Below are 9318 nucleotides of genomic sequence, written 5' to 3'. Positions count from 1 at the left end.
TCTCGGAGTCTTTCTTGCATTTATATTTGATGAAGCGTCATCTGGCAGTTACCAATCAAAAAAATATGTACTTCTGGCAGCGACTTAGAGCCTCAAGGCGCTCACACACTGGGTGAGGATACCTGTGTTATCTCCCAACATGATCAAGTTTTCCTTTGAAATCCCTATTTCCTGTTACCTGTGGGCATAATCGGGAAAGTAAAAGTGCTTAAAACAATAAAAAAAGAATCTGACATCAGGAAAGGCCCCATTGGTGTAAAGAGACTTGTACCTGCTCCAATGCTCCTAGCAACCTCTATCAGATTCCAATAAAGGGAGTTTTGATATTTGCAAACCAAGGAACAGCATAACCTGTTAATAAAAGAAATATTCCTGCCAGTTGCACTGCCTTTGAGTACAAACTGGGTTTCATTGCAAATCAAGATATTTTGTCATTTAGTGGCATGGGAGAACAATTTCATTTGTGTAATAACAGAGGTTTCATATTCCATTTTAGTTTTTGCTATCTAGTTTTACTATTACAAGTTCTGCACAAATAATTATTTTTAATTGTATAACATTTATCATTATGCTATTCTGCCATTTAATATTTTTCTGAATAAATAAAATGGGCTACTAAGTTATGGGAACTACATTGCTTAAATTTGTGCCCCAATGAGTAGACTAGAGAGGACCAGGAAAACACAATAATAATAATCACAACAACAATAATAATATAATAAAATTTCCATTGAGATAAAATTAAAATATTTAGGTTGGTACATTTAATGAATAGAAATTTTAAAACTTAACACAACATTCAAAATTTTCTCACTGTTAATCTAGTTATGATTATTAAAGTGCCGTTTAAAAGGCCAAAACATGCAATTAATGTTAGTACATATTGTGACTATAAGGAGTTTCTCATAAGCTTTTACTTGCCCCAACTGTTGTGAACAATTTATAAATATGTTCTGCAGAGTTGCCGTGACTTTCTCTCTGGAATTTCAGTTGCTCATATTTTCTATACCTTAAAAAGCTGTTTAAGTCAAGATAGGTTATCATTTGCATCATGTCCACCCAGCACATTCAATTTACCAAAAAGGATCCCTATTACTATTCAAACATGAATTGGCTTTAAAAAGCACACAAGAATGAGCTTGTTGAACTCATTATAACTTGGGCAATCACTTACCACAGGCGTCATCATTTAAAGTTAAAAGAATATATAGTCCCTGGCTCACTTTAGATGTGCCTACATTTTTTTTTCTAGTTCTGCAGAGTTTTTTTCAACTATTTATTAAGATAATTTTTGGGTAATATTTCTCCCAGGAAAATATTATTTGAATTATAAGTCAAATTGTCATCTTGTGAACCACTGGTGAGAATTTAAGAAGGAATCATTTACAAAAGATTCAGTGAACTGTCACAACCTATTGCAGTTTTTAGAGGAAGAAGCTAGGATTAATGTCAGATATTTTTATTTTTAAGATTGGGGCATGGAAGTACAACCAACCATCTTTGTAATAACTATTAACCGCTGCTTCCGTAGTGCTTTACATTTTACTAAAGCTTTTTGCACACATTTCAATTCTTTGTTTAGTAATCCCGGCCCTAACAATTCCAGTATCCATTATATACTTAATCTGTCTTAAGTGAATAAAGAAATTAACAACAGGTTTTGTTTTTACTCTCATATTACAAATAAGAAATGAAGGCTCAAAAGAATTAAGTGACTTGCCAAAGGCCATGCCCCAGAGTTAAGACTTGAATCTGTGCTCTGATTCCAGACATATGCACTTTCCATTTCCCCAGCTGTGCCCTCTGGTAGGAGTGGGTATACTGCTCTCAGAGGAATTCTCTTAATTATCTCCTAAAATCAAGCTTTACATAATTACCTTTATCATTGGAATCTAAATATTAACTGTGGCTTTCACACACATTTGGGCTTAGAGAAATGGATCAGTGTCTCTCCAGATGTTTCCCTGTTCTGGTGAGTTGGGCCACATAATATTTAGAAACTCATCTGCCACTTCAGCTTCAGGTTTATATCAGAACATAGCTCTGAGCCATCCACATGCTTCTTTTCCTCTGGATCCTGCTGGATCCCACTTACACTCTCTGTAGGAGAGACTCCAATCTTCACTTCTTCAATCCTCTCTTCAGCAAGTCCTTTCTCCAATCCTGAAAAATGGGTGAGATGGGTATTGTAAGGTGGCTTCATTGATATCTATTCATTCTTGATACACATTAGAGCAGGTTGGAGGGAGAAAGGAGAAAGCTAAGAGCTGCAACACTCCACTACCATTTTCCCCTCCTACCACTTTGTGCCTTTTTAAATTTATTCATCTTGTTCCTCTAGTTATAAGCATCTCTGCAAGTGTCTTCACTCCCCTTCCATTTCCCTTCCTTTTCTTTCCCCTTCCTTTTTCTCTCTTCTTCTCTTATTTCCTTCCCTTTCTTTTTTTCTTGCTCTTTCACTAACTCAACCAAAATTTGATGCCAGATATTGGCAGGAAATGGTATTCTTATGGATTCAGTTGTCATTCGCTCATTTATTCATTCATGAAATATCGAGTGTCTGCATCATTCATGGCACTGGGCTGGATGTTATGATGTATGCAGGACAAATAGACAAATCATGTGTGGATTCTGACCTCAAGGAACTAAAGGGAGACAAGGAAAATACATACATGGGTGCTGTAAGGGTAGGAACTGATAACTGCTATGAACATCTACATTGACTATGAGAGCTCAGGGGTAGGACTTAAACTCTCCCAGAAGTTTCCATGGATAAGTTTCAATTGAAGTTTTCCCTAATCTATTTCTGCATACTTATCCAGCTGTATTTCCACAACTCTCCAACACACACTTTTCATTTTTAGTATGACTGTATCATATATATATATATATGCTAAGCTCATTCTTGCCTCCATATTTTTGTATTATTGTTCAATCCCAATTAATTCGGTATGGTCATTTTTACAGATACTTTTTGGAGAAGGCAATTTACTTTTCCAAAGCTTCTGTACAAAGTCATCATATGTCTATCTTTTGTGGACTCCAAATATTTAAAAATAAAGTCATGATGACAACAAACCAATTTTATCTCCTTTATGTGTTGACAAAGGTTGCCTCCTTGACCACATTTTAATCAGTCTCCTGTGGGTTCTCTTCTTGACTAGGTCTTGACTTGGCATGCTTGGCCCAGTTTTAGAAAAGAATCTTGCTAAGTCAGTATATGGACCACCCCCATATCTGACCAAGTTCCTCATCCCCCAATTCTTTTTTAAAAAAATATATTTTATTGATTTTTTTACAGAGAGGAAAGGAGAGGGATAGAAAGTTAGAAACATCAATGAGAGAGAAACATTGATCAGCTGCCTCCTGCATACTCCCTACTGGGGATGTGCCCGCAACCAAGGTACATGCCCTTGACTGGAATCGAACCTGGGAACCTTGAGTCCGCAGGCTGACGCTCTCCACTGAGCCAAACCGGTTAGGGCTCATCCCCCAATTCTTAATATCATAAGTCATTGGCCTGTCTTTTAGCAAGAATGGTAGTAAGCTAGTTTAGCAAGAGTCCCCCAACCCTTGACACCAATCAAGTTCCTCTTAATAATTTTCTATCCACTGATCCCCTCCTTCTGCTCATTGGCTATAAATCCCTAGCTGTTGTCGCTGTATTGGGAGTTGAGTTCACTCTCCTCTATTGCTATAGTCTTAAATATTTCTTAACATTTTTAACAAAGATCAGAATAATCGTTCTTTTACAGTATTTTAATCAGTTTCTGGAAAGGCTCACTCCTGAATTTTAGCCTAGCCAAAGGGGCAAAAACCTTTAAAAAATAACCCCTCCTGCACTTTGGGGAAAGCAGGATGGGCTCAACATGACATACTTCACCTTTTCAGTGTACATGTATTTTCGGTCATTTTGTTTTGAGAATTTGCAGCCTTAAAAATTAAAAAAGGCCCATTTCTGAAATGTTTGTGTGAGAGCTTTGAATTTAAACTTCTGTCAGGGTTATCAGACAAAGATGATCTAGGCTGATTGTGGAATGGGCCATAGAACCTTTACTTTCCTGCTTAAAAAACTTGTACATTCCTCAGCATGCTGTAAAGAAATAGATAACAAATTTATGAACAAAGAAACGTATAGATATCTTAAGAAAGAAAAAAAAGACAGGTATTCTTATTCAAATTGCTTTTATTATACAGTTAAAATACTATTAATCATAAACATCTAGTCTATTCTCACATAAATAATAAGTATACACATCATTAAAAACATGCATTGGGTAAGAATTATTATTGGTACATAAATGTACTGGGAGTTGAGTATGAAAACAATACAATTATGTGGCTAGAGCAGTCTCAAGATACCTTCAACTGAGAGTCACATGTATTTCCTAAATTTAAATTGTGTTAGAAGCATGGCATCTACTTTGAGAACGAAATGCTATAAGAGAAGAGGATAGAACTGTGGGAAAGAAAACAGTAGATTTTTAGTCATATTCTAATTTTAACATTGGCACACTGCGTGTTTTACCAGTAGATTTCTGCATTTGTGAAAAAACATAATTTGTTCTTTAATGAAGGCCTCACTCATAGTATGTCATATTTTCCTGATCTTTGTGGGGAAAGACCACTTTAGTTTTGTTTTATGCATTTGTTTGCTTTTGGATTTTCTATTATTCCTCAAAGAAGGCACTGCCCACATATTTTTCTAGAACAACAAAGAAATTACATGTAAACCCAATACATTCTTATTACATTTTTACTATAACAAGTAGTCATTTATCATTTCACATAATCATTACCTTCTCAAGCAGCACTGCCTTTTTTGTTTTCCTTGTATATTTCTCTTTCCTTGATTAAACATTATTTATTACTAGGATGCCTCATGGGATGCATTTAGGAGATATATAAGATCAATATTTTATTTTTTATCTTTCTTTTAGCAACTTAGTTCTTTTTTAGCATATGATATAGAACTAAAATATTTAAAAATTGATCAAGCTTATGGCAAAACCTGAATTACATTTTACATGGGTGTCCATTTGGCTGACAAAATATTTGTTGAAACATATGGCATTTGATATTTAATTGTGTCAAAATATATTATTTATTATGAGCCCTTTATTGTTTTAACATTATGAACAAATATTATTCATAAAATAAATGTTACCAATATTTCCACTGGAATTGTTTTGTTTGTTTTTTCCCTAAAACTCAAAATCTGTTAGCAGGAAATGCATAAAGTTGTGTGAATCCTCTGATCCACAGTGATTCCATCCATGAAAAAATAAATACAATGTAGAAATAAATAGCTTTGTAGTAAAATAGAAAGGATTTTCCCCCTTGTCGAGTAAATAAATAGCATGATTTCAGCTTGCTTCGTTCTTTCATGCGACCTAGTAAATGACTTTTTTAGCTGCCAGGAGTGTGTTCTTCAGAAGCATGGCCACCGTCATGGGTCCCACACCTCCTGGAACTGGAGTGATGAAGCCAGCCTTCTTCTTCACAGCTAATGGAGGAAACAGAAAGTACTCTTTACTCTTACATTTTCTGGGAGTTTATATTTTTAAACATACTGAACTGTTAAAAAGATCAACTGAGGCACTAAAAAAAAATTTAAGTTTATTTGAGCATTTATCGATTGCAATTGGGCAGCGCCAAACCGGAAGTGGTTAGGAAGCGCCACTGACAGGAACTCGGGAGAGGCTTTTTGTTTGTTTAAAAAATTGTGTTTGACTTTTCAATTACAGTAGACATGTAATATTATGTTAGTTTCAGGTATACCACAAAGTAATTAGACATTCATATAACTTATGAAGTGATTGGGCAGAGACCTTCATAGAGAAAGGGGGAAGCAAATTTAGCAAGTTATTGATGGATAGAACTTTGAGTCTAGCTGGATTTTTATGATTAGAGGTTTTTAGGTTTGTACTTCATAACTTGAGTTCATTGATAGGCTTAGATTTGTGTTTGCTTCCACAGGCTGCCATGGCATTAGAGCCACCTCAGTCTACTGGCCTTCTTATTTAATTAACTTAACAGAATACTGTAGGTTTTTCTGCTTTACACATATAAATTAAACAAAACAACTTCAAATTATTTTTATAATAAAGTAGGCTATAATACACACACACACTTAGACAAACACTCCTGTGTATGATATCTAATGTGGAAAGAATACTTCTTTAATGCATAACCTGATATTATTAAACACATGCTATTTAGATGTATAGCCTTTCACAAGTTGGCTCATCTATGCTTCTACATGAATCAAAATCAGCAGATGTTTTCTAGATCTTAAGTATTATTTTTGTACAATTTATATTGCCTTCTTGAAATATGGCTTATAAAATTTATATTTACCTTATTTGAAATATAGTATCAGATGGCAATAATTCTTTAAAATCATAGGAAAAGCAAAGGAATAATATTACTTGAAGAAAAGTCCAAATAAGTTTAAAGACATCACACACAAAAAAAAAATCCAACTAGTGTGTATTATAAATCTTCTTATGATAAGTAACGAAGTAAAGATAAGAATACTGTGATACGGAAGGTAATATTTTAGTTTTCCAAAATGACTCTCTACATGAAGCCTGCCCTTGCCATACTTCCATCCCACCCTATGCTGTACTAGTAAAAGCCCTACACTAGGTCCAGAACCATTCTATAAACAGCTATGAATTATGAGTCCTTTGTTCTCACTATTCCTTCTATCTGGAATAGTCTTCTACCATATCCAACTAAGAGACACTTTATTAGTCTTTAAAAGCCAATAAAATGTCACATGGTTCTAATTTTTCTCAAAAATTCACCCCTCCACCATGGAGCTCCACTATGTACGTTTGCAGGAACTTTACAGCTACCCACATCATGGAATTCACACTTTGCTGTCGCTCCCTTCACTAGACACCAGGACTTAGAAGGCAGAACCAAGTCTTTGTGGTGGTGGAGGTTGTCATTTTCAATCTTCAAACTTCATGCATATGTTAGGTATTCATTACATTTTGATAAAATGAACTAAGTAGCCCTTGAAATTTAAAATCTAAAATCAATTTGCAGGAATATGTCAGTGCTGTTGATTGGATGCAAGCAATATCAAAATAATTTAGCTCAAACTAATTTCCTGGAAAATTCAAACTACTCATTTTTCCTGAGGGTGACAAACTGCATTTTTCATTTTCCAATAAACTGATGTGATGACATGAATAATGCCACCCAAGACCTTTCTATATGATTGAAGAAGCAATGCCTTCAAATATTTTAGCAGGTCTGTAGCAAAAAAAGTACTATATAGACTACTACTACTATTTACACTGAAAGTGTATAAAATCATTGATTTGTAAAACACTAACTTTGAAATATTAATAGATGAAAATAAAATACTGAATAATATGGTAAATTAATAATCAAATACAAATTAAATCTTCAATAGATAACAAAATGATTTATTTCACAATTGAAAGGTAAATAAAAGCAAGGTTGGCATGGTTGAGTGTCAATCTATGAACTAGGAGGTCACAGTTTGATTCCCAGTCAGGGCATATGCCCGAGTTGTGGGCTCAATTCCCAGTGTGGGGAATGCAGGAGGCAGCCGATCAATGATTCTCTCTCATCATTGATGTTTCTATCTTTCTCTCCCTCTCCCTTCATCTCTGAAATCAATAATTTTTTAAAAAGGTAGATACAATTGATTATCTCAGGGAATCTATTGTGGGTATGAAATCATTTTTATATAATTTAATTTTCAACTTCGAAAAGTAAAGTGGCTTGAAATTATGTATATGTTGAAAAAATAAATAACCATAGCTACTATCAGTTGAGCCCCTACTACTTGCCAATAACTTTCTATACATTATTTTAATAATATTTAAATATTATTTGATTTTAATAGATGAGGAAAATGTGTTCACTGAAGTCACTGACTTACTACTCTCTTGTAGAGACACTGTTCAAAGCCAGGTTTGAAAAGTTCTATGATTGCATCATTCCACCCCTTCCCAGTACAATTGTATTACCATGACCTGAACAAATGGAAAAGTCCCAAGAAAGGCTCATGTGCCAAAAATGAACTGCTTTCTTAAAGGGTTAGGAGGACATTCTGAAAATAGAAATAAGAGGAAAAAATTCTAATCTAGTAGTTTTCCTGCATTTTTACTATAGATGCTCATAGCTTATCATCTTTGGCTTTTATCTAAAACTTCAAGTTATACAGCAGGCTCAGCGGTCTGCGTTGCTTTCTTCCTGGATGTCAAGACAGATAAAGCACTGGTTTGCTTAGGTGTCATGACCCTTCTTTACCAAATTACATTTTTCATAACATGGTTACTATCGCATTCTTGTGCTCAAAAAGTGATCTTTGTGGGGAAGGAAGAGGGAATGGACATGAGCTGTTTTCTGAAATAATACCTGCCCAAAATGTGTAGCTTGGTTTTTGCATTTTCCCACAATTTACTGGTAGGAACTAACACACATTTATTCTGTCCTACCTATCACTTCATAGAATTAGACTATGTGATGGGTAATGAGTTTTCACCTGAACCAGAATAGGGCTTCCCTGGACATCCATAAGCATTTAGCAACAACAGAGCCTTGTAGATTATTAATGAGGCAGAAGTTTTTATCACTGTGAATACCCCTGGTTATTCAAATACTTGTTTCAGATATATTTTATCTTTAAAATAAAGTGAATAGATATGAAAATGAAATTTGTACATAGTCCTGAAAGGCAGACAGTAATGAATTTGATTAAAAACATATCCTATATAATAAAAGGCTAATATGCAAATAATCTCCTTGACTGGGAGTTTGACTAGGAGTTCGACCAGGGGGCGGGGCTGGCTGGCCAACTCCCCACAGCCCCTTCCCCTCTCTGGCCCAATTGGCCAGACCTCACCTGTGCATGAATTCATGCACTGGGTCTCTAGTATAATATATACAAGGTCTTCATTCCTTTGGATTTGATTTTCATGGGAATCTATGTCTGAGAAGGAAATACAGAGATGGGCAAAAATAGGTTCACAGTTGTTCATATGGAAAATAATATAATTAATAAATAATAATGCAATAATAAACTTGGTGTTTTGCATACTCACAGCTATAAACCTAGTTTTGTCCACCTCTGCTTAAATTGATGTGCTGCTGGCTAGTCTTACTGCATTCTTTGTCTATTTATATAAGGAGTAGGATATGGAAGTGATTTCTTAGGAAAGATAGGGGATTATCATGGGCAAATGCCAGTAGGTACAGATGCCAATGCTTAAAAAAATTCTCTAGTCTAATGATTTTGCATAACTATTTCATAGCTGTCTTAAGTGATGA

At 34.8% G+C, this 9318-nt stretch overlaps 1 protein-coding gene across 3 annotated transcripts in view; it reads right to left on the bottom strand.

Annotated features, from left to right (window-relative positions):
- Positions 1–4174: 4174 nt before the first annotated feature.
- Positions 4175–9318, bottom strand: part of MTHFD2L (methylenetetrahydrofolate dehydrogenase (NADP+ dependent) 2 like) — a 108689-nt gene continuing 103545 nt past the window's right edge. For all 3 annotated transcript variants that reach the window (XM_036336263.1, XM_036336282.1, XM_036336273.1), the window contains one exon: positions 4175–5506. In XM_036336263.1, the coding sequence (XP_036192156.1) occupies positions 5394–5506 (113 nt within the window). In that variant the 3' untranslated portion in view covers positions 4175–5393. The remainder of the gene's footprint in view (positions 5507–9318) is intronic.

Source organism: Myotis myotis, unplaced genomic scaffold (genome assembly GCF_014108235.1).
Source record: "Myotis myotis isolate mMyoMyo1 unplaced genomic scaffold, mMyoMyo1.p scaffold_m19_p_1, whole genome shotgun sequence".
Lineage (NCBI taxonomy): Eukaryota > Metazoa > Chordata > Mammalia > Chiroptera > Vespertilionidae > Myotis > Myotis myotis.
Note: the sequence above shows the minus strand (reverse complement) of the source record. Positions and strands in the feature narration are given on the sequence as shown.